General features: G+C 44.8%; 2 protein-coding genes across 2 annotated transcripts in view; one reads left to right on the top strand and one right to left on the bottom strand.

Annotated features, from left to right (window-relative positions):
* Window positions 1-5,389: 5,389 nt before the first annotated feature.
* P4HTM (prolyl 4-hydroxylase, transmembrane) overlaps window positions 5,390-24,921 on the top strand; it is a 34,761-nt gene continuing 15,229 nt past the window's right edge. Inside the window, exons 1-4 of the mRNA XM_075574504.1 lie at window positions 5,390-5,853; window positions 7,634-7,715; window positions 19,365-19,555; window positions 20,934-21,030. Of these exons, the coding sequence (XP_075430619.1) occupies window positions 5,503-5,853; window positions 7,634-7,715; window positions 19,365-19,555; window positions 20,934-21,030 (721 nt within the window). The 5' untranslated portion in view covers window positions 5,390-5,502. The remainder of the gene's footprint in view (window positions 5,854-7,633; window positions 7,716-19,364; window positions 19,556-20,933; window positions 21,031-24,921) is intronic.
* Window positions 10,432-18,349, bottom strand: LOC142468211 (secreted frizzled-related protein 5-like). The gene is made up of 4 exons (XM_075574503.1): window positions 17,700-18,349; window positions 16,400-16,569; window positions 14,389-14,478; window positions 10,432-12,462 (listed from the first exon to the last, which is right to left on the bottom strand). The coding sequence occupies exons 1-4, from the start codon at window positions 18,023-18,025 to the stop codon at window positions 12,146-12,148; spliced, it is 903 nt and encodes a 300-aa protein (XP_075430618.1). The 5' UTR covers window positions 18,026-18,349; the 3' UTR covers window positions 10,432-12,145.

Here is a 24,921-nt window from a genome sequence, read left to right as displayed (position 1 = left end):
GTGATGAGTTTTTTTTTTTTTTATTTGTTATACTTTTAACACATTGGAATTGTAGTTTCTTATAAACCGAGCAAGCAGTACACACTAATCCTGCAAACATCACTTATTACAGTGTTTTAGCAATTACATTAGTCTATCTTTACTAGTCTTGCATAAAATATGGCTTTTCATTAGACTGAAAGCAATCTTTAATAAATAAAAACAATAAGAAAATAAGCTCACCTACAGTACATCTTTTGTGGCTCATTTTACACTTGCGATGTGCTATTTGTTTTTGCATATCTACACATACACACCTCCACCACCACCCTACCACTATTAAAGTTTGCAGATGTGGATCTCGTTGCTGTACAAATGCTGGAGTGTAGCGCTTAACTACTAATGTCATGAAGTACAATAAGTACAATAAGTGTGATGGATAGGTAGCACTATTTGTGTTATCTCTAAGAAGAGAATGTGACTGGTTTATTTTAAACATGCAGCACTATGGACTTTGTTTTGATAACTCCAAGATGTGAGTTATTTTTAGGCAGCATATGTACGCACCTCTCATATTTTCCACAATCTGTTTTCTCTTAGCACTTTAACTTTGTAATGCTTCTAAAAGAAGCTGGATCCTCCTGTATGTACATGGCCTGTTTTTATTTTAAAAAGTGCAGCAGCAGACTCAACCATTTAGTCAATCTTCTTGAACAAGTGGAAGACAGCATATTGAATAAGAGAGAAATCTTTTCCATACAATTTGAGGTTGAATAGCAACACGTTCTTAACACTTTAAATCCCACCCCGATAAACATATTCACTCCCCACCCTCAGCTGCGGTGTTACGGGATAGTTCCCAGACTTCCAGTATTGACTCCTATCTCTCCGTTTACATCCACTACTAATTGAGGAGAGGAGGAGAAGCCGCAGGATCCGTCGATAAAAGCAGAAGAGAATATATAGTGATGGGAACGAATGTCATAAACACAGTGTTGGGTCAAAGGACTACCAGTAAAAATCCCGTTAGATAGTGCTAATTACATTATTGAAGCCAGAGAGCACTGGGTGTCCGTGAGCTTCACTTACTGTGCTTATTTCCCACTGCAGTTTTACTTTTTTTGACTTATTTGTTATTCAACAAATCTCCCTTTCTTGTTTCAAAGTCTTTGGAAAGTTGAGTGCAAAGAAGTATGGCCTGGTTATGCAGCGGCAGTATACTCATTACTTCAAACACGGTAGTCCTGCTATGTTTTTTATTTAACCTCTTCAATGCCGCAGGGTTGCTAGCACTCCAGGTTTGACCCGCAGTCTACGAGTTTTCGTCCGCGTATCTCCGGGATACGGGTTTACGCGATAAATCTTTGGGTGGCGGCGGCGGCGTCATGTGACGCCCAATGCCATGACAACGGGACGCTATGTGATGTCACGCAGTGTTCCGTTGCCATGAAAACATAGTGTCACGTGCCACAAGGCGTCCTGTTGTCATGGCAACTTGATGCTGCGGGATGTGATGTCACATTGTCAGGGCAACGCGCAATCAAGGTCCAAACGCTGATTGGCCCTTGAAGGGGAGATGATGCCGGTTCGTAGCCGCATAAAGAGAAATTAATATATAAATAAGATAAATGTAAAAATGTTTATTGCAGAAAGTCTCCAGGTTAGCCTTCAATAGAAGATGGCAACCATGAATGCCAGCAATGCCTTTCAGTAATAAGTTAAACCGGTAGTCTCGTACAGTACTGCATTAAGGCCCAGGGCGAAGTATAAACCAGTAGGCCCCACCCTTGCTTACAAAAAAAATACCATACAATCTGCTGAACTAAATTATAGATCAATCAATATTCATAATTTGCACATTTTAATTTGCGTACTTCAGGCCTGTTCTACAGCAGCCGTGAGAAGCAACAAACATTGTAATTGGCTAAACACCTTTCATTTCCTTTTCCACCTACTTCCTTTTCTGTTTTTTTTGTTTCACTTTTGGTTTTGTGTCGTTACTTTTGGACAATCTAAAGATGGAAAATATAGAAACTCCCACGCCTGACCACATCGTGCTGTCTCTCTCGTGCGCGCGATTCTCCCGATGACGGAGGCCCCGGGCAGCTGCCCCAGTTGCCCATTGGATAAAAAAGGTCCTGGTCTAGTATAAAACTAGCGTGAATTAATAGCAGTGATTATTTAATTAGTTCAATCACAACTGGTGCCTAAACAATGCGTTGATGGGCACTCTGGCAGCAAATGGGTTACAATTTCATTTCTAAAACCTGTCGCTTTTTCCGCCGCAATATCACAAAGATACGCCCTTTCCTCTGTTGCTCGACTGCTAAAACTCTGACTCAGGCCCTCATTCTCTCCCGTCTTGATTACTGTAACCTCCTGCTGTCCGGCCTTCCTGCCTCTCACCTGTCTCCCCTACAATCTATCCTAAACGCTGCTGCCAGAATCACTCTACTCTTTCCTAGATCTGTCTCAGCATCTCCCCTCCTGAAATTCCTCTCCTGGCTTCCAATCAAATCCCGCATCTCACACTCCATTCTTCTCCTCACTTTTAAAGCTTTACACTCTTCTGCCCCTCCTTACATCTCAGCCCTAATTTCTCGCTATGCACCATCCCGACTCTTGCGTTCTGCTCAAGGATGTCTTCTTTCTACCCCCTTTTTATCTAAAGCCCTCTCCCGCCTTAAACCTTTTTCACTGACTGCCCCACACCTCTGGAATGCCCTTCCCCTCAGTACCCGACTAGCACCCTCTCTATCCACCTTTAAGACCCACCTTAAGACACACTTGCTTAAAGAAGCATACGAATAGCACTGTGAACATTCTGAACACATGATACATAAAGCTTGGCCCCCTACAGACGCACATACCAGAACTCCCTCCTACTGTCTCTGTACGTTCTCCCTACCTACCAATTAGATTGTAAGCTCCTCGGGGCAGGGACTCCTCTTCTTTAATGTTATGTTTGTCTAAAGCACTTATTCCCATGATCTGTTATTTATATTATCTGTTATTTATTCGATTACCACATGTATTACTACTGTGAAGCGCTATGTACATTAATGGCGCTACATAAATAAAGACATACAATACAATACAATTTAACCCCAAGATTTAACTTCAATTATATAACTAATTGTTCAAGTTATCTTGGAAGTGTTGGTAAACAGTGTAAATTGAGACTTGTGTTACTGTAACTCCTTTGCCTTCCCAGCAGAGCTGTCTTAAGATTTGTTGGTGCCCTAGGCCAGGGATGCGCAAACTGGGGGGGCATGAGATTTTTCTGGGGGGGCGCGGGCGGTTGCAGAGGTCCCGCGCTCTTCCCCCAGGCATTTAATTAAATGCTTGGGGATCGCGTGAGGCCTCTGCAACACTCCACTTACCAGGATTCAGCCGGCTGGGTGACACGTCGCCGTGGCGTCGGGGCCTTGTGACGTCACATGCGTCAAATGACAACATGGTTCACGTGATGTGACGTCACATGACCTCGCAGCGTCATTTGACGCAAATATAAGGTAGGGGGGCGCGAGAGCTGGGGAAGGGAAGACGGGGGCGCTGCTTCAAAAGTTTGACCTCTCCTGCCCTAGGCTAAGTGTAAATTGGGGTACCCACCCACAAAGGTCACATTTAAATAGCAGTATTTTTTTATTTACCAACATTCAAAACTTTGATTGAAATTCTGCTATTATTACAAACACAAACATTGTATTTATATACGTGTGTCTCTTTCTGTTTTCTTTATTTGCAAAGTCACAAATAACATCACCAAATTCAATTTTATGAAGAATATCTGATTCGATGATCACCCAGGAAAGAGTGTTCAATCTCGGTTGAAGCAGCGACGGATCTCATTCTTAATAAGTTTCCACTTTGAAAAAGATCTTTCGACTTCGCAGTTTGTGGCAGTCATTGATAGGAAAATTCGTAAAACAATTTAAATGTTGGGAACTGCTGATTCCAGTTGGGGGTGCTGTCATCGGTTTTTGCCGTGTGTTATTTTTTAAATATATTTTCCGATAATTAAACTACCTATTCCATAAAACATTGTAGAAACATTATCTTTGAATAACTTTTTTTTTATATATATATAAAACAGGTTATATTAAATAACAATCAATATATTATTGTAATCCCACCCCAATTTTTTTTAAATGATTAGTAACATTTGCTGTGTTCAGTTAGAATTACAAATCTAAAATTTTATTTTGGTCAATAGTATTTGTGGAGCCTCTGAAAGGTCGAGGAGCTCTTTGAAGATGGCACTGCTTCTATCATTTGCTCAGCTACTCAATGCTCACTCATTTTTGCATAATAGCAGCTGAACAGCTCCCAGGATCTAATGCAAAAAGGCACCAACTGGTTTCACAACAGTATGGGTGAGAAGGAAAGAAAACAACATCACATGCAGAAATGACAACACTATTAACACAAACTAGTACATTATGAGAATCCCCTGCCCCCAAAAGCTTACAGTCTAATTGCAGCATTTAAACTCCTTAAGCATGTCCCAGGCCCAGCCATTTTACGTACCTTTCATCCTAGGGCGTTCGAGCCCTCTAGCGCCCGCAGCAATGCAAAAAATAATAATATGGAGCTACGGTCACCAAAATAAATAGTTAAAACAAAAAGGGATACATTTCAAGCAATCTTTTATAAATAATTCAAATGTAATCATAGCAAGAAAATGTCAGTATGATTACAAGAAAGCGAAACACTATACATAAGTATACACATAGATAAGTACATGCATGAAAAATAATATAACTGGAATAACAATTTGGGGGGGGGGAAACCTCATGATAAATTCCAGGCTGACACCCTAGGAAAGAGACAATGTTTCGGGCTGCAAAAAATGCCCTTTGTCAAGAGTCTTGTCATGATTGATTGAAATGTATGCCTTTTTGTTTGACTTTATTTTGGTAACCATAGCTCCACATGATTATTTTTGGGATAGCTACATTTAATGGTGTTGAGAGACACCATGTGAGTGTTGGTTGCCTTCTATTTACATCTCCTATTTATACTCTGATCGGTTTACCCAGGAGAGGGATACAGTTGAGTTTTCCAGTTTATTGACTTTTACCTGCATCAATGCACCATGCATCTTCACCAAATGCCCCTGAAGAAAAGGCCCATACAGCAATGCACCTGCAGCATTGCACCATAATGCATCTCCACCAAATGCCCCTGCAGGAATGCACCATAATGCCCCTGCACCAAATGCCCCTGCAGCAATGCACCATAATGCCCCTGCACCAAATGCCCCTGCATGCTTGCTCCCAAAGCCATTAGCTATGCCCTCCCGTCTCCTAGCAACCGCCTCCTGGTCCTTCCTCGTGACGTCACTCTCTCTCCCCCCCCCCCCCCCTCTCCCTCGGTGGCTCGCAACCAGCTGCCCGCGCGCTCCCTATACTTTGACAGCTGGCGCGAGCTCGCGCGCGTGGAGTCCTGTTTCCCGGGGCAACCAAGGCGCTCACCCCCCACCCCCTCCCTCTCCCCCAGTTCTCCTGTCAGCCGGCGGTGATGATGGCGGCCCCGGGGAGAGGGGGAGCGGTGACCGGGGCACCGCCGCCTCCTCCACAAGACGAGCCCCCGCCGGGGCTTGGGGGAGGACGGGAGCGGCTGGGCTTTCAGAAGAGCAGCGTGTGTTCCCGCTCATACTTCGTGGTGGTGATGGTGTTCGTGCACGTCTACATCGTCAATGTCATCGCGCTGCTGCTCTACGTGCACTACAACAACGGCGGCGGCGGCGGCGGGGGCGGCCAGCACGGGGAGGAGGAGGGACCGGCGGAGGCGCAGGCCCCGGAGCACCGAGTCAGGCTGCAAGAGGAACCCGTACCCTACACCTACCTGCCCCGGCTGGAGGGCATCAAGGTGAGCAAGGCCTGGGGGGCGGGGCAGCGAGGCTGGGCTGAAGGGGGTCAGCGAGGCTCGGGGGGAAGGGGGTCAGCGAGGCTCGGGGGGAAGGGGGTCAGCGAGGCTCGGGGGCCCTCACACACTCAGGTGTCCAGTCCATGGGTTGGCCGCAGCAGCGTGTCAGCTGATCCAGCAGGGGGCCGGGAAATACATCTGAAGGGTGTTCTGACCCTATTATACCTCCAACATTATAGGATGGGGAATGTTATACCTGCAGTGTTATAGGGACATTATAGGATGGGGAATGTTATACCTGCAGTGTTATAGGGACATTATAGGATGGGGAATGTTATACCTGCAGTGTTATAGGGACATTATAGGATGGGGAATGTTATACCTGCAGTGTTATAGGGACATTATAGGATGGGGAATGTTATACCTGCAGTGTTATAGGGACATTATAGGATGGGGAATGTTATACCTGCAGTGTTATAGGGACATTATAGGATGGGGAATGTTATACCTGCAGTGTTATAGGGACATTATAGGATGGGGAATGTTATACCTGCAGTGTTATAGGGACATTATAGGATGGGGAATGTTATACCTGCAGTGTTATTGGGACATTATAGAATGGGGAATGTTATACCTGCATTGTTATAGGGACATTATAGGATGGGGAATGTTATACCTGCAGTGTTATAGGGACATTATAGGATGGGGAATGTTATACCTGCAGTGTTATAGGGACATTATAGGATGGGGAATGTTATACCTGCAGTGTTATAGGGACATTATAGGATGGGGAATGTTGTACTTGCAGTGTTATAGGGACATTATAGGATGGGGAATGTTATACCTGCAGTGTTATAGGGACATTATAGGATGGGGAATGTTATACCTGCAGTGTTATTGGGGCATTATAGGATGTGAATGTTTTATACCTGTAGTATTATTGGAACATTATAGGATGGAAATGTTATACCTACAGTGTTATAGGGACATTATAGGATGGGGAATGTTATAGCTGCAGTGTTATGGGGTAGAAAGTAGAAATATACCTGCAAAATGATCATACTATTATGAGAGAGATGCCCCTGCAGTATGATCGTGCTGGGGGTGGTCAACTCAGTCCTCATGCCGCCCCCAAAAAAAATGTTTTCAGGATATCCATGCTTAAGCAAAGGTGGCTCAATCAGTCCCTGCTTCAACACAGGTGGCTTAGTTTTAGACTGAGCCTCTGATTGAACCACTTGTGCTGAAGCTGGGATATCCTGAAAACCTGACCTGTTGGGGGGCTTGAGGACTGGAGTTGAGCACTCCTGTAGGCCCACATTATGATCTGATCTAACAGTAAGCAATATCCCTGTAATGTAATATGATTCTTAAAGCCTGAGAAACAGCTCTTCATTCTGATGTGCCACTCACATCCTAGTAAATATCCTTGCATTATAAGATAACACTCACATTTTGGTAATTAGCCTGCACTGTGAGCTGACCCTCACGCCCTCAGACACATGCCTTTATATGATCTGGCACTGCACTTATCCTTGGTTTATCATATTACCAACCAACAAATATATCCATCTACCCTGAGTGGTACCCACATCTTGAGAAACATCCATCTCATCAACTGATCGTCAAACATCATCAATTTATCATAATGTGTTAAGATCCAATAATGTGTTCTTTAAATAAGAATACAGTCCCCTGACTGAGAGTCATGCAGAGCTGTGCTCAGTGATGGAGTGACTATTTAAAAAAGAGTCATATGTACTTATAAACGTTTCTTTTTCAGGTTGGTTACAAACAGAAGCTGGAACTGGTTCACAACAAAGTCCATGATATGAAAACACTAAGTCTAAAGCCTCTGCTGTTTGGTAAGAGAACTGGTCTCTGTCTCAGGAACTTGTACATTAATTATTGCAAGCAGGATGTTCTAGCATTTGTCCATCACGTTATGCTTTAAGCTGTTATCATGGAATATAATAATTGAATTTTATTGCCACAATGAATCCCTGCCTCTTTATACAAAAAATGTTTAAACGAGAGTGTAAAGTGACAGTATCTGGCTTCAGATGATAAACTCGGTGACCCTTTGTGTACAGGGCCAGCAAAAGAAGTGGACACCTCCCAAAATGCATAGATTTCTAGTAGCTGTATTAATCTTGGAGGAGTCTGTATTTCTTTGTTAGGTTGTGAGATGTTTCATGGGAGCATTATAACATGTACAGGCAGTCCTCGGTTATCCGACACAATGCGTTACTCAAAATGGCGTTGGATAGCGAAACGTCTTAAAGCGAAACACGTTTTCCCATAGGAACACTGTATAAATGAAAGGTTCCGTTCCTGAAGGCATTTTTAACACTAAAATACACCAAATATTTTATGCAGGCAATAAGATATGCAGCACACACATAAATTATATAGTGTATATACTGTATTATATATATAATTTAACATAATAAATAATATATTATATAGTATAATATTATATATATACGCTCTTACGACGCTTTGCAACGTTGTTTATGTGAATGTGTATATATATACACACATACACAACGTTGCAAAGTGCCGTAAGAGCGTTGGATAAGCCATTTTGGCGTTGTAAAAATGAATATAGGTATGCATTGCACAGCGTTGGATAAGCCATTCGTTGTAAAGCGAAGCGTTGTAAAACGAGGACAGCCTGTATTCATATATGTTACAATAGAGGAGCATCTGAGAGCACAATGTCTCTGCTTGAGTGGTGCTTTAAGCAGCAGTCAAAGCTGCCATTTAAAAAAACAATGATAAGTAATTAGCTAAGTTTCCGATCAATCCGTTCTCCTATGATTGATTGACGAAGATTCAGCTCGGGGGTTCACTAAATGCCTGTCAGTGCAGCAGAAGAGCACCAAAGATGCAAAGTTCTGTGGGAAGATCATGTGACCAGGCAGTCACTAGATACAATTGGTGCACTGCTAGAGAGAGGGCAGGTCTCAAAAAGGGGTGTGCCAGATCCTGTTTCAGAAGAGGAAGGGTATGTATGTGACTTTGTCAATGGTTGCTATAGAAACAAAAAATGCTTGCTACATTATAATACATTAAAAATATAATTTTAGAGTTTAAAAAAAAACGCTACAAGTATTTTCTCATAGTACAGAACTAATTTATTAAAAAACCAACAAAAAAAAACACATGTAGGATATTGCTTGGTCTGCAGTAGTGATGTACAGATTACCCAGTACTCGGCTTACCCAGAAAATTTTCGGTACCCAGCACCAGGAGGCTGGGACCGATGCCGGGTAAGAACTGGCGCCGGGTAATTTCTGTTCTTCTCCTCTTACCGACAGCGGAGGGTGAGGAAGACCTCTGCGGAGGGGGAGGAGGACCACGGGGACATCGTTGGAGCAGCGGCAGACATCCTGGGGGCCGTGGCAGCAGAGGACGTCCTTGTTGAGCCGATGGGAGCAGCGGAACACATCACAGTTGATGCCGGTGGGAGCCGGGGAACATGTGACCGGAGCAGGAGTGTTACTATTGGTCAGCTAGCTCCTCCCCGGCTGTCCAATAGTAACGCTCCTGCTCCAGACACATGGTTCCCCGGCTCCCACCGGCATCAGCTGTGATGTATTCCGCTGCTCCCACCGGGTCAATAAGGATGTCCTCTGCTGCCACCGCCACCAGGATGTCTGCCGCTGCTCCCACGATGTCGCCATGGTCCTCCTCAACCTCCGCAGTGGTCTTCCTCACTCTCCGCCGCCAGCTGCAGGTAATTGAATGCTACCCAGACGGGTACCCGACCCGGCAAAATGTCTAATTTTCCCCGGGTACCCATTACCCGGCAAATTAGAGGACTCGGTACAACACTAGTCTGCAGCTTTAAAGGTCTTTATGTACATGGTAATGCATCAGACATACATGAGGAGACTGGCACATATAAGAAGTACGTATACTTAAACTGATAATCTAGGAGAAAACTCTTTACGTCAAACCAAAGAAACATTTTTTTTTTTTAAAGACTGTACAAATGTTCAGAAAGTTAGATTTGTTTACACTTTTATAGATCATTTGTACAATGCTTGGATTTAGCAACTCACAATCTTAGGGTAATGATGATCAGGTAATAGTGATGTTTACAAAGAATGTCCCTAGTATTAAATCCAGCAGGTATGTATTTTGTCAATTATTTAACTGAAAAGTTTCAGAACCCTTGCATATAGCAAATAAAAATAATTTGTGAGCACATTCATATGTGTCAGACAGGTCTGCAACCCTGCCTTTCAGAACCCTTGCAGGAATTTCTTAAATGTCCAACAAATGTTACTCTATCTGTGTGTAACGGGTTTTCTGGCCTAGCCTGACCCAGCCAATCTCACATTGGCCCCTGTGGTCTAACCAGTCCCCATTAAAGTGTAGTGTCTGGTGGTGCACCTGTTGGCAACAGGACTCCTGAGTCTCCCGCATGATGTTGTGTGGGGATTGCCAACCCAGACAGGCAGCTGAGGTAGTGTGCATGAGTCCTACCTATATCCAGTGCAGCGCCTCCACCTCATCAGGATCCCAGCGTCCGCTTGTGGATGGTCCTGGTGAGGAACTCCTCTGTGGTGCACTCCTCTGTGTAATCATTCCACACTTACACACGAGGGTATGGTTTAACAGGATCATCTTTATTGACTTGCGGCGGGCCAGCTGCCCCTCACAGTGGGTGTACTTAGCCTCTCATGTTCACCGCACTTCCCTTTGAAAGGTGTCCTCTCCCCAAATTGGTGGATTCCCTATCTCCCCTCAGGGAGATAGTCCCTGTGCCAGGTCCCTGGTCACAGTCTTATAAGCTGTCTCCTCCCAAGCCTGCACTCAGACTTGCTCCTTGTCTCATAGTCTCTTTACATAACCTCCCAACAGCTTAGCAACAACTTACAACACTCTTCCAACTCTCTGCAGCAACACTAACTTTTAGCAGTGCTGTGCCTTATGTATCCTCTGGGGGCTGGCACAACTCTGACATCACTAATCATGGATTCAGAGCATGTGACCACTCCCATCCATACATAGGGCACCTCACCAGGGTGTGAGGGCAAACCTCCATAATTACTGCTGGCATGCCCATAACTTACCAGGCCTTACTGTCAGCAGGAGAGATGACTGTAGCCATTTTACAGCATGGTTACATGTGCTAAGCAGCTGAACAAATAAATAGCATTATACCAATGTTTGTATAGTGCCAATAGGCACGTTGGCATCTTTAAGGCACAATACATATTGGCTTGTGTAATAGCAGGAAAGAGGGGAATGTTAATGGTTATCACATATTCTTATGTCCAGTCACAAAACAAATACATCAATGCCCTGTCATAAAAACATCTGTAATTTTCATTTAAACACAACATATTTTAGACTTAAATATTTCTTTGCACAGTACATTTTTTCCCCTATCAGTAACATAGTTAGAATGAAAGAAGGAAACTCAATTTTTTGTAGTTTAAAATAATGAATGCCCAATATTTGACTTTTAGGTTTGTATACATTCTCAGTTTAACAATACTGTAGTATTCCTCATTTAGGCACACATTTGAGGTCTTCAAAATGACATCGACCAATGCAGTGATGGCGGTGCAACTTTCATGTGCGCGCTATGGTTCCAGGATCTCTGTCCACACATGGTTAGGAATTTTTAGGTGGCAAAAACAAAATATTTTTTTTGTTTGATACAGAACATATTTTCATAAGTGCACGAGAGCCTTGTATATTGATTGCTTCTTGGTAAGCCTACCATTAAATATACACCAAATTCCTACCACCACATACTGCTCTTTGTTTTATTATGAATTCTGTTACAGTAACTCATCACACACACATATATATATACACAAAATATATACAATTGTCTTGAAAAATGCCCTTATTGTCAATAACGTGGCTTAAAAAGGGGCAATCCCACATAGTTTTCCAGTTGAATTTCTTAGGCGCCACTGAATGGGGGTGTTTGACAATCAAGGGTTTTCTTTCCCCTTATCACACCCTGTCCTTATCAGAGAGCCAATAAAGATAAGGGGAGGGGGGAGGGGGGCTCTGGCCATACAAGCACTCGCTGATAACACAGTGACATCACACAAAAGGGAGCAGCCAGAGGACATCATACCCCTCCCAATTCTTACTTTAAAAAATACTTATGTGTTAGATTTGGGTAAAAAAAAGGTATTAATCACGCAGATAAGACCTCCTTAAACATGTCACTGGAATTAGTCCACTTTGGTCCTAGGAGGGATCGCCCCTTTAAACCGTAGGTGTAAGCATGTTTGTTTATCAAGACGATAGGTGACTGTTATGACCGACACTTGTGATGCTTCCATTTCCTTACAGCAAACTGTAGGTTTTTGTTCTTCTTCTGCCAGGAGTAGGCTTTATTCACCACTACCGTGTCTTCTTGCACCTCGCCACAAATGACATAGATGCCCAAGCGGGTTCCACGCATAATATTCTGGACACAAGTGGCATCCAGGTCAAGCCACTGCTGAAGTCTTGGGAAAACGTCCGCCTTAGCCAAAGGGTCATGTTTCAATATCTCCAACTTAGAATCCATATCAAAGTCAAAGAGTGTTGAGGAAGTCATGTTCTTTTTGGAGATACGGACCTTGGCAACTAGGAAAACAAAAATACACTATTTTGTTTTTGTTACTGTTCTTAGATGTTGTGTGTTGTCTAGATGTTTTGTTTAGTGCAATTTTAACATCACTGTGGAACTTGTGTCATGTACGATAATGTAGGACTACAGCTCAGCAGGTCCTTTTTTTTAAATTCCCCTTCCCCTGTATGTATGTATGTATGTATATCTTTATTTATATAGCGCCCACAGCGGTATTTAGCGCTTTACAAGACCGACGATACAGTGCAGGGAATTATAGTAAAATAAGTGCAACAAATAAAATCAGATAATAGGAAAGGAAATCCCTTTCCCGGAGAGCTTACAATCTAAGTGGTATGTTGGGATACTTAGAGACAGCAGGTGAGGGAATAAGTGCAGTAGCTGGCAGTCATTGGTAGGAGTGACTGTGGGTGTGGGATACTAGCCATGAGTCTAGGCCAGGGGCGGCAAAGTGCGGCTTTAGGGCCGCATCCGGCCCATGGGATGGCTGCCTGCGGCCCGCACAGGTAGGAACCCGCTCACCAGTACCTGTGGTGCGGGCATTGGAGGCAGCGTCGGATGCAGCATCCGAGGCAGCTCCGCGGCAGCGGAGGCGTCAGCAGTAGCTCTGCGGCAGAGGAGACAGCGGCGTGGCTGGAGCCCACCACGGTGGTCCTAACACGGAAATTAGGACTGATCAGACGTCGGGCTCAACTTCCATAATCTTCCTACCGCCTGGGTGGGTTCCAGCCACGATGCTGTCTTCTCCGCCGCCGAGCTACTGCTGACTCCGTCTCTGCGCTGCCTCCTTCGCGGCCTTCTTCGCCCGCACAACAGGTTGACCCCGGGGGAGAGGGAGGCAGGGGGAGAGGAGAAAAAAGGAGGGAGAGAGAATGACAGTGAGGGTGAGTGTGAGGGAGAAGGAAGAGTGAGGTGAGAGAGGAGAGTGAGGTGAGAAAGAAGGGAGAGGGAGGGAGAAGGTGAGGGTGGGAGAGGGGAGGGGGGAGAATTAAAAGAGAAGAGGGGAGAGTGAGTGAGAAAGGGAGGCAGAGAGGGAGGGAGGGTAGGGGAGATATAGGTGGGGAGAAGCTGGCGAGGAGGCGAGCTGTGGTAAGCTTCGCAGGTCACAGACTTAATGTAGATTCTTACCCCCCGTGAAGCTTACCAAACAAAGCTTGTCAAGTGTCCCTCCAACCAAAATAATTGCCCACCCCTGGTCTAGGTTATTAGATAGAGCATTCATTTATGAGGCATGTTTTAAGGTTTGTCTTAAAGGTGGGAAGAGTGGGTGCTTGGTGTGTGCTGAGGGTGAGTGAGTTCCACACGTAACAGTCAGGGAGGGAAAAAGGTTTAAGGTGAGCGGGGTGGAAAGGAGACCGTTATGGGTAGAATGCAGGGGGCGTAGCGAGAGGTCAGAGCTGATATATAGGGAGGAGCAGATGAGGAGAGAGCCTTGAATATGAGGAGAACTTTGTGAGTGATCTGAAACTTGATGGGAAGCCAGGAGAGGGATTTAAGGAGGAGATGAGCAGAGACTGTTTTGGGAGAAAGTGAAATTATTCTAGCAGCAGAATTTTGGATAGATTGCAAAGGAGAATTGTATAAGACCAGAAGCACCTACTTCTTATGCAATACGAGGATGTGGTTACATCGGGAGGTGTATGAATATCCCCTTTCCTTTGAATGACCATGAATATGTGCAGATGATATGTTCCTAAGTTGTCTTCAGTCCCACTTGTGTATAAAGAGGATTATTAATTAAACTGATATAGCGCCGACCGGCACACTATTGGTGTCAAAAGTCCCATTGACTTCAACAGTAGTGTCGGTGTGATGGTGCCTTAATCGGCATTGCCACCATTTAATAAATAACCCCCAAAGTTGTCTGTGTGCAGTACTGCTAATCTGAGATGTGTGCATTGTACCATTCCTTCTGTACTCACTGAAATCATTGGCACAGAAGGTATCTAGTATCTCCTTGGATGAATTTGCTTCTTCAAGTTCACAATCCTTGCAGCTGGCTCGGGGCACTGCTGTGACAATAAAAAGAGCTATGTTCCTTCAACCAATACAGTATATAGCACCCCACTGACATTACCATTACACAGTGAGACAAGCACTGCAGAGATAACATGGCTTTTTCAAGCTTCCTTCTGTGTTATTTCCATAGATAAGTAATTGATATTTTATTTCAGGGCACCTCTTCTCAATGTCAAATATCTATTTTGCCAGGGTGTGTATAATTCTTCCTCGAAAATGTAGCTTAGAGCAGGGGATCGCAAACTGGGGGGGATTTTCCAGGGGGGGGGGGGGAGGCGTGGCGGTTACAGAGTCATTTAAATTAAATGCAGGGGGATCGCACAAGGCCTCTGCAATTTCCCTTACCTTGTCTTCGGTGAGGCGTCGCTATGGCAACGCAGCGACAAATTACGCCGTGGGGTCACGTGACGTCAGTGACCCCGCGTTGTCTTTTGACACTGGAGACAAGGTAAGAAGGGGGGCGAGAGCAGGCAGGGGGGCTCAGGCTGAAAAGTTTGCGCACCCCTGGCTTAGAGCAGCAGTGCCACATATTCGGCCCTGTTGAGCTGACAACAGAAATATTTGGACAGATAAACGTCTGCACTGCCCCCTGCAGGATTACAATGTATTTGTGCTCAACCTGTTACCCATTAGGGTTGCCAGGTGGCTTCTCCAAAAATACTGGACACAAAGGTGCGACGCGCTTGAGAAAAGTCGGTGGGGAGGTATGTTATTTATAAATGATCTGACCGTTACGTAATTAATTTTTTTCAAAATTTCACTTCACGTTTGCACCAATTTGCAGCATTTCATATTCTACTTTGTGAAAAATTCTGGTGTGGGGTCTGGAGAGGGACCGCTCACCCCAGAATTAAAAAAAAAATGGAATATGAATGGTGCATACTTGGTGCATACTCGATGCATCCTCTCACCCCCTCCCTCATCCTCTCTCACCCCCTCTCTGTCATTCTCACTCCCCCCTCTCTGTCATTCTCACCCCCCCCCCTCACTGTCATTCTCACCCCCCCTCCCTGTCATTATCACCAACCCCTCCTGTCATTCTCACCTCCCCCTCATTCTAACCCCCCCTCCCTGTCATTCTACCACCCCCCCTCCCTGTCATTCTAACCCCCCCTCCCTGTCATCCTAACCCCCCTCCTCCCTGTCATTCTAACCCCCCCCTCCCTGTCATTCTAACCCCCCCTCCCTGTCATTCTAACCCCCCCTCCCTGTCATTCTAACCCCCCTCCTCCCTGTCATTCTACCACCCCCCCTCCCTGTCATTCTAACCCCCCCTCCCTGTCATTCTAACCCCCCCTCCCTGTCATTCTAACCCCCTCCCTGTCATTCTCACCCCCCCACACACCCTGTCATTCTCACCCCTCCCTGTCATTCTAACCCCCCCTCCCTGTCATTCTAACCCCCCCTCCCTGTCATTCTAACCCCCCTCCTCCCTGTCATTCTAACCCCCCTCCTCCCTGTTATTCTATCCCATCCCTCCTGTCATTCTCACCCATCCCTCCTGTCATTCTCACCTCCCCCTCCCTATCATTATCACAGCCCGTCCCTGTCATTATCACCGCCCCGTCATTTTAACCCCTCCCTGTCATTCTACCCCCCCTCCCTGTCATTCTAACACCCCTCCTCCCTGTCATTCTCACCCCCCCTGTCATTCTCACCCATCCCTCCTGTCATTCTCACCCCCCATCCTGTTATTCTCACCCCCCTCCCTGTCATTCTGACCCCTAACCCGGTCATTCTCACCCACACACCCCTCTTGTCATTCTCACCCCCCCACACACCCCTCCTGTCATTCTCACTCCCCTCCTCCCTGTCATTCTCACCCCCCCCTCCTGTAATTCTCACCCCCCCCCCCCCCACAACAGAAAAGTTAAGCAATTTCTTGACCACATGTCAAACAGAAAAGTGACTTACTTCTGCGGCTGGTACTTGTTCCATTGGTGATGGCCGAGATGCACATGCCATGGTCAGCAGGAAATTTATCACATTTCAGTATCTCTGGCCATGGGTAACCATAACAGGCCATAATGGGTGCACAGCTGTTCCTCACGGCCTCACACAGGCTGCGGCATGGGAAGATAAACCTGGCAGTAAATAGTGAACACAAATGAATGCTGAACCGATAATTTGGCAGCACAACAGATGTTACCAAAATCAGACCATTCTGTGCCAGAGATCTGCAGCGCACGGCCGGCCTGCTCTGGCACTGAAGGGGTTAGTTATACTTTCCCTTAACGTTTTCCCTGAATACCACACACTGCTATGAATGGCAAAGGATCAGTGACACAACTCCACATGCCCCATTATGTTTGTATAACTTAAGGAGTTCTAAAAAGGGCAAATGAGACTACGAATGTAAAACCCTAATGGAAAATCGGAGAGAAAAGTATCTTTAAAACACAATCCATGTTGTCTGTTTTTATTATGGGTCAAAATGAGTCTGTTTAACATGAGATGTCAATTCCAAAACTACTGCCATTTTCAGGAGCTTTCACAGTTAATAGACAGTTATAACTAATTTACTTTGTGTTATAATTATTTTCTAGCATAAAAAGTAAATGGCTTGAATACATATGTTGTGATTGGTTCCTACTTTATTTATTTTTAACTAACAAAACTATATGTCTGAGTGTATCTTGCAGACAAAATGGTCCTGTGTGTCTGCAGTGATAACGCTGTGGTAATGTGCTGGAATAAGCAGGGATTGAGATTGCACAGTAAGTAGGAGAAATGGCCCTAACTAAATGGTCCTTTCCTGTTGTCAATTTCTATGTTTGTGTGGAACAAAGAACAGGAGGCTACAACCCTGAGTAAGTGAAGCCAAAAGACCCTGAGTGACGCAAGTAAGGGTCAGTCATGTGTGATGCAGAGAGACTTCCAGCAATAAAAGGGCTGTGCAAAGACCAACTGATAGGAGGACATGGCAGTTAATTGGTATCTAAGTGACGCAGTCAGAGAGAGAATGTCTCCATGTAAGAAACAAGGAACACTATGATGTCTGAGTAGAATTCATTTGCAAGGAAGAAGATTTTAGCTTTAATAGCTTGCAACGGCACATGCACTGTGTGTATTCAAGAGCAAAGTACATTTGGAGATTTGATTAAGGAAAATACAAGCTTTTCAAAGCTAGTTAATTATACAAATCTTAATAAAAACAAAGACACTGCTTGTAAGCAAATATGTTTGCGGCTGAAGTTAATGAAGGGTACGTTACCGATCCAAGCAAATTGGTGCAAAGAGCGAGCAAAGAAAAATCCTAGCATCGGGGTGACACTCTCTTGCAAGCAGTGGCAGCCAACTGGAGGACTGCTGGATCACCTCTGCCATTGTCTCGTGTTCCAGCAAGTTTGGGATCCTCATCTCTGAATACCCAATGTCGTAGCACAGAGCCATGTTTCTTGGGATGCGCGTGCATCTGGAAGAGCTACCCAGGAAATCCACATACATTACATGAGAACCACAGGCAGAGATCCACCCCAAGAACAGCAGTAGCCACCGCGTGCACAGCCTTGCTGGGTGCTGGTAATGCCGAGCTCTCATTGTATGTTCCACTGAAGCACAATGTGAATAGAACCCCCAATCCTTCTTCTCCAGAAATGATCAGCCAAGCGAGTTTCTTTTGGTTTTAGCTAATGGTTTTTTATAGTGCGGAAGCCGCTTTCCTGCTAATCCTTTCTCATTAAGATCCAGCACTCTTGGTGTTCCAGTGGCAAAGACAATGTCACAGTTTGTGTTTGCCAATGTCCCCGATTGTTTAGTCTTGTAGGGGGGCCTTCTTATACCAGCAGGTGTTGTAATGAGGGCAGGCAAGGGGGTTGGATGTTTTAACCCTCCAGCACATTGCATTATCTTGGCGTGTTATTGTGTTTTTGATTGGATCTCTACTGGAATCTATTTGTTAGACCCAGCCCCCTTCTCTGACTTGGGATCATTCATTATCTCATAAACTTAAATCTTTTCCGCTCTTTTTGTTTCTGTGATGAAAAAAAAAACAATCATTTATTGACAGAGGTTAGGGAAGGACTATTTATTTAGCACCGGGTATTCTCAAACAGACATTCAGGTGACATTGTTTTCATTAAAAGCTTTCCTTTTAGTCAGTTTGTCCTGGCTAAGAGTCATTTGCAGGTTTAGGGTTCTTATTTGCTTACTAATTAAACAGAATGCAATGTGCAAGGTCTTCATTCTCAAAAACAAACATCTATTTATTCTGTGTATTTTAGTAGCTTAAACTTCCGCAAATGGAGAATTTAGATTGGCTGAATGTTGGTATAGGGAGATGTCTCTTTTTCGTGTGTTCCACTTGCAATGTCTTGCATAAACCCAAAGCTTTGTTACAGAAATGCTTGCGTGGGACTAAACTATGGAGAAGCAACATAATTTGACATAAAGTCTTAAATCTGTTTGTGCACTCACTGGGATTAATATCTTTATCAGAAATACATCAGAAGATCACGTGTATAAGTATATATTTACATCTCTGATATCAGTTTGTATCAGAAGCAGCTCCATCCTACATCCTGAATGTGCTGTAAAATGTGTTGCACTTTTAGTTGTGTATATTTTTGTCATCTGAATCTTACATGTGAAAATGCTAACAAAATCTGGAGACTGGTATTAAAAAGCCAAGTATTGTGCAAGAGATTGCTTGCTTTCTACAATCCACTGCACCTATAGCAATAATGAAATAAAATGTATTAATAATAATAATAGTTATGTGGCCTTCGCACAGTGATTGCTTTTGTAGCTTAGGAGAGAAACTAGTAACACAAATTGAGAAATATCTGTTGTGAATGTATTGCCGGGTACCACATTGATCAGTGAAAAGAGTTTCACTGGATGCAAGTTGTAACGGTTTGTTTTCTGGCATTTCCTCTAGAAATCCCCAATTTTCTCACAGAAGACGAGTGCAAGCTGCTCATTCACCTGGCCCAGTTGAAAGGACTGCAGACCAGTCAGATTTTGCCTGTCGAGGGGTACAAAGAAGCCATGGAGGACTTGGAGATCAGCCAGGCCGATATGTTTAATCTACTGGACCACAACCAGGACGGACAGCTGCAGATAAAAGAAGTAAGTAAAAGGGGACAGAGAGGTCGGAGAAAGGAAAATCTAACCACTGCGAGGAGGAGACGCAGGTTTCAAGAGAGAGAGAAATCTGCCAGATATATGAAGAGCTTTTCTTTACCACTGTGTGGCCAGAAAGTCATCAATATATTTCCCTCAAACCGAGGTTGAATCAGTAGACATTGTACATAGAAACGTGTATTACTCGAGCCAAGCAATTTATATTGGCAGATTTCAGAAGCCTCTAATATGTAAGCTCTTTGTAAATTGCCTATTCATATTGTTTGCTATAAATATCTTTTTAACCTTTATGTTAACTGTGTTCATTGTATTAGCAAAGTATTTACATTTCTATTCTCAAACACTGTTATGCGTAAAAATAAGAACATATTTGTGACTGTAAATTGGATTCATTTTTCTCCATGTTGTTCTGAGCGTTGGAAAAGTTAGTGAAAGTGAGTGAGTTTGTTATGAGGCTGCACATGGAATGCAGTTTCATTTGGGTTCTACATGTCAGAAAACACATGCACACATTGCTGCACTCCTTAGAATGGAAAGCTGAGCGGTTTCTTTGTGCCAGGGAAAGCCAACGTGTCTATCTCACCCGTAAACTTTGTTTGTCTTCCTGGTATACCAAACGGTATAACTTTGCTTATGGCAGGGGTGGCCAACGCCAGTCCTCAAGGGCCACCAACAGTTCAGGTTTTAAGGATATCACTATTTCAGCACAGGTGGCTCAGTCATTATGACTGAGCCACTGATTGAGCCACTTGTACTGAAGCAGGGATATCCTGAAAACCTGACCTATTGGTGGCCCTTGAGGACTGGCTTATGTCAAGCCAGCAACAGTTATGTATCTTGGAGTTAGGCTGTGTGGTCACATGCGTTAGACCATGGCCCTTCTATATACTCTATATATTTTGTATTAAAAGTCTTTGATTTCTATAATTATCTATTACCAGGTGTACACGTGACTTGGTACATTGACATGTTTGTGATTACACACGGGTTAGCAGCAATATCATATCTGACCTTAAATATTGCCCTTCTCCTCTCTTAAATTGCAAGCTCTTTCCTAATATTTACTTTTATGTCGGTAACACTTATTCCCATTATGTCTCCTAATATTTTGGCACACCTTATTCCGGCTGTAAAGCACTGTGTACATGGATGGCACTATACAAACGAGGGACTTGAGCCCCCCTGAGGCAGCAGGGTAAAAAAAAAAAAACTCTAGTTAAGAACATGTAAGGCGAATTTGTGGCTCTAAACTTTGCAAAATATTTATTTTTGCTTGTAATATTTCTGTTCTATGAAGCGAGACGCTTTCGCACCGGATACAACACAAACGGCTTTACCTTTTCTTTCTTTTGTTTTGTTGTAGGTGCTAACACACTCCCGTCTAGGAAATGGCAGGTGGATGACTCCTGAGAATATCAGGGAGATGTACACCGCGGTTAGGGCTGATCCTGACGGAAACGGTGAGGCAAAGTGAAAATAACTGCAAAAGGAAATCCTGTTGCCGGGACTGTAACAGATTCTGGGTGTCGGACTGCGCTCGTAGCCTCCAGTACAGGCGGTCCTCGGTCATCCGACGGAATTCGTTTCCGCCAAACCACGGCAGATAGTGACACCATGGGATTGCGAATCCAATGTTTATCCGCGGCCGTGAGCATCTGGTATTGCATTCCACGAAAAATTCAATGACGGGTACCGAGGACCACATGTACATCGTTCTGAGCATTTCCTTGCTTAATGGGCTTGGTTGAGAATTGCAATGCAGTATTAAGTACTGTATCGTGCATATGTTATTGTTGTAACATTGGTTCTGTTAGAAAGATACACTCATCGCTTCATACACAGTATATAAGCTATGGGTACTGTATTCTAACCCTTTCACTGACGGGAAATCAGCGAAGTGGAGCCGAAAATGTTGCTGGCAACTCTGGCATCAAAAGGGTTAAGTTAAGCTTGCATATATGAAAGATTTCTCAGTGCTTAGTAATTGGGTTTAGGATGCGTGAGTGCATCTATTCTTTAACTTTAACAGGGACCCCCATAGCTCACTGCTGCCCAAGGCATTAACTTTATTAAGGGTGATTAGTTCGCAGCCAATTTAAATTAGGGAGACAAACCAAATTTGAGAAATGGAAGTGTAAATGATGCATGTAAACTATCATTGCATAAGCAAAGCAAACCGTGCTGAAAAGTAAGGTATTCCTAGACACGGGCCAGGTTGTGTGGAATATCATCGCTAATATCAAAATGGAGGAGGAGAGCGCTTTTAATGTACCACCACTAAGTATCACATCAGTTAGCTCTGTCAAAATAAGGTGATCACATTATTTGGGGCATTTTCACTAGGCAAAATGAGATTTCAGTGAATCCCACTGCTAAACTTTGGCACTTTGCCATATCTAAAGGAATGTTTTTCTTTAATTGAGGACGTGACATTACACAGAATGTGACTATTGCTGCAGTATCATGTCACACATCGCACAAGATAACCTTTTTACTGCGGGATGCCACCATAGAGCCATGAGCAGTGACTTTAGTGTGGGTGGGTAGTGTTTTCTGTCGCCTGGAAATGCTGCTTGAATTAAAACAACACCCACAACGCCTTCCTTACGGAGCTAAATGACTGCGTTACAAACTCTAGCAAAAGCAATATGTTTTAATTTTGACACAATTATTTTCTGACTGTTTTATACTTCTTAGAAATAAGTGTCACCTGTGCTATTACTCTGGTGTACATTGTACTTCTCCTTTTGTCTGGGAGTGTATTATTCTTGTAGAACTTGCAGAGTTAAAAAGGCAAAAAGAATCCTGCACAGAGATTTGTTGTAACATATTGGTGTCCCTATTCCAGAACTGATAGCTTGCAAATATAAAGAGCCACCAAAAATAGGTAGCCCAAAATAGAATATAGGAGCACACACTAGCAATTATTCAAATGTAATTTATTGTTATTTAATAATCAAACATTAAAAAATGAAAACCGTTCATTTTACAATGACATGACAATAATGGAAAGATACACATAATTAGTTATGTAGATGGTTCCTGCAGAAACAATATACAGGCATACCCCGGTTTAAAGACACTCACTTTAAGTACACTCGCGAGTAAGTACATCTCGCTCAATAGGCAAACGGCAGCTCGCGCATGCGCCTGTCAGCACGTCCTGAACAGCAATACCGGCTCCCTACCTGTACCGAAGCTGTGCGCAAGCGGGGAGACTATAGAGCCTGTTACACATGCGTTATTTACATCAGTTATGCACGTATATGATGATTGCAGTACAGTACATGCATCGATAAGTGGGGAAAAGGTCGTGCTTCACTTTAAGTACATTTTCACTTTACATACATGCTCCGGTCCCATTGCGTACGTTAATGCGGGGTATGCCTGTATACACATACGCAGTGCTTGACAAATCACCCAAAAATCTACTCGCCGAACCAAAAAAATCTACTCGCCACCTAGCCCTACCCCACTTTTAAAAAATGGAATAAATTCATGATAAGAATTGAGTGTGTGAGTGACTGACTGACTGGACGGGCGACTGACTGGGCGCGTGACTGTATTCATTGGAGAGGGGGCCCGCCTGTGCAGCAGAGCGTTCGGTGTGGTCCAGGCGGCTGATGAAGATGTTGCGGCTTACTTCAGGGGTCCTGCACGAGCGCGAGGCACCGGGCAAACCATTGCGCTCCAGGCTTCTCATCGTGCGGGGTTGCGGGGGACCGTGGGAGGTTGTCAGGCCTCCCCCTTTGGATCTGCAGTGGGCACTGCATCCCATGGAGTGAGGCACAGCACTGCATCCCATGGAGTGAGGCACAGCACTGCATCCCATGGAGTGAGGCACAGCACTGCATCCCATGGAGTGAGGCACAGCACTGCATCCCATGGAGTGAGGCACAGCACTGCATCCCATGGAGTGAGGCACAGCACTGCATCCCATGGAGTGAGGCACAGCACTGCATCCCATGGAGTGAGGCACAGCACTGCATCCCATGGAGTGAGGCACAGCACTGCATCCCATGGAGTGAGGCACAGCACTGCATCCCATGGAGTGAGGCACAGCACTGCATCCCATGGAGTGAGGCACAGCACTGCATCCCATGGAGTGAGGCAGGGCCGCAGACATATTTCCGGGGACCCAGGACAAGAATTGCGTCCAGGGCCCTCCCTGGCGGTACCCACGGTGGTATTGCGAGCCCCCCCCCCATTTCACACCATGAGCCCCTCTATTTTCCACCCTCTACCCATGTATTTCTCTCCCCTCCGTCTAACTCCCTGTTTTCCTCACTCCCCCCCTCTCCTCTCACTCGCCCCCACCTTCCGTAAATTACCACACTCTCACTCAATCCCCCCCACAAAATACATACCAAAAAACCCCACCCCCCTAAATACATATAACCCCATGCCAATACATATTAAAAAAGGCCCCTGCCAATTCATATTAAAAAAGGCCCCTGCCAATTCATATTAAAAAAGGCCCACGCCAATTCATATTAAAAACCGCTCCAATACATTTTACACAGACCCCCACCGACCCAATACATTTTACACAGACCCCCACCGACCCAATACATTTTACACAGACCCCCACCGCCCCAATACATTTTAAAAAGACCCCCACCGCCTCAATACACCACTACCGACGGGCTGCGGATGCCCACGCAGGAGCGTGCTGCAGGCGGTCCGTGGAGGACGCCGTGCTGTAAAGGTAGGACGGGGGGGCTGCGGATGCCCACGCAGGAGCGTGCTGCAGGCGGTCTGTGGAGGACGCGGTGCTGTAAAGGTAGGAGCCGGCTGCAGACGGCCCGCAGAGGACTCAGTGGTGGGGGGGGGGGGGCCTGACACTGCTCGTGTGGCGCTCACTGCCTCCTTGCCACGTAGCGTCCCGTTGGCATGGCAATGCGGCGTCATGTGGCCATTTTAAGTCGGAGAATGAGGAAAAAGCCACCGAAACACCTCGCCATGGGGTAAAATGCAGTCGCCCTGGGCGACCACATTTGTTGAGGACTACAGCTATCACAACTGGACTGACACAGCTATTTCTTTTTCATTCATAAGGTAGGAATGCAACTAAGCAGAAAATTGTGGCCAGAACACTGTGACGTCATCAGTGACATCAGAATTGGAGGGTGTGGCTAAGTTGCAGCAGCTGCTATTTGCCTGAAGTCATCACTCATTGGTCAAAATACTGTCTGCCTTTAGATAGCTAGGCTGCTGGCAACAACATTGTGAGGTCACGTGAGCTCACTGGGACATCATAATACACTCACTGAGTGTTGGTCAGCTATAAATGCTGCAGCCAGGAGGAGTTATCATTCATTCGTCAGCATGGAGCGAAGGAGGAGAGTTTC

Source organism: Ascaphus truei, chromosome 17 (genome assembly GCF_040206685.1).
Source record: "Ascaphus truei isolate aAscTru1 chromosome 17, aAscTru1.hap1, whole genome shotgun sequence".
NCBI lineage: Eukaryota > Metazoa > Chordata > Amphibia > Anura > Ascaphidae > Ascaphus > Ascaphus truei.
This window is presented reverse-complemented; position numbering and strand designations above follow the sequence as displayed.

Coding starts and splice junctions, on each gene's coding strand:
- LOC142468211 (XM_075574503.1), bottom strand. CDS start 18,025: ATGAGAGCTCGGCATTACCAGCACCCAGCAAGGCTGTGCACGCGGTGG. Junction 16,570..17,699: donor GCACCAATTTGCTTGGATCG/GTAACGTACCCT, acceptor ATTTACTGCCAG/GTTTATCTTCCCATGCCGCA. Junction 12,463..14,388: donor CTTCTGTGCCAATGATTTCA/GTGAGTACAGAA, acceptor TTGTTTTCCTAG/TTGCCAAGGTCCGTATCTCC.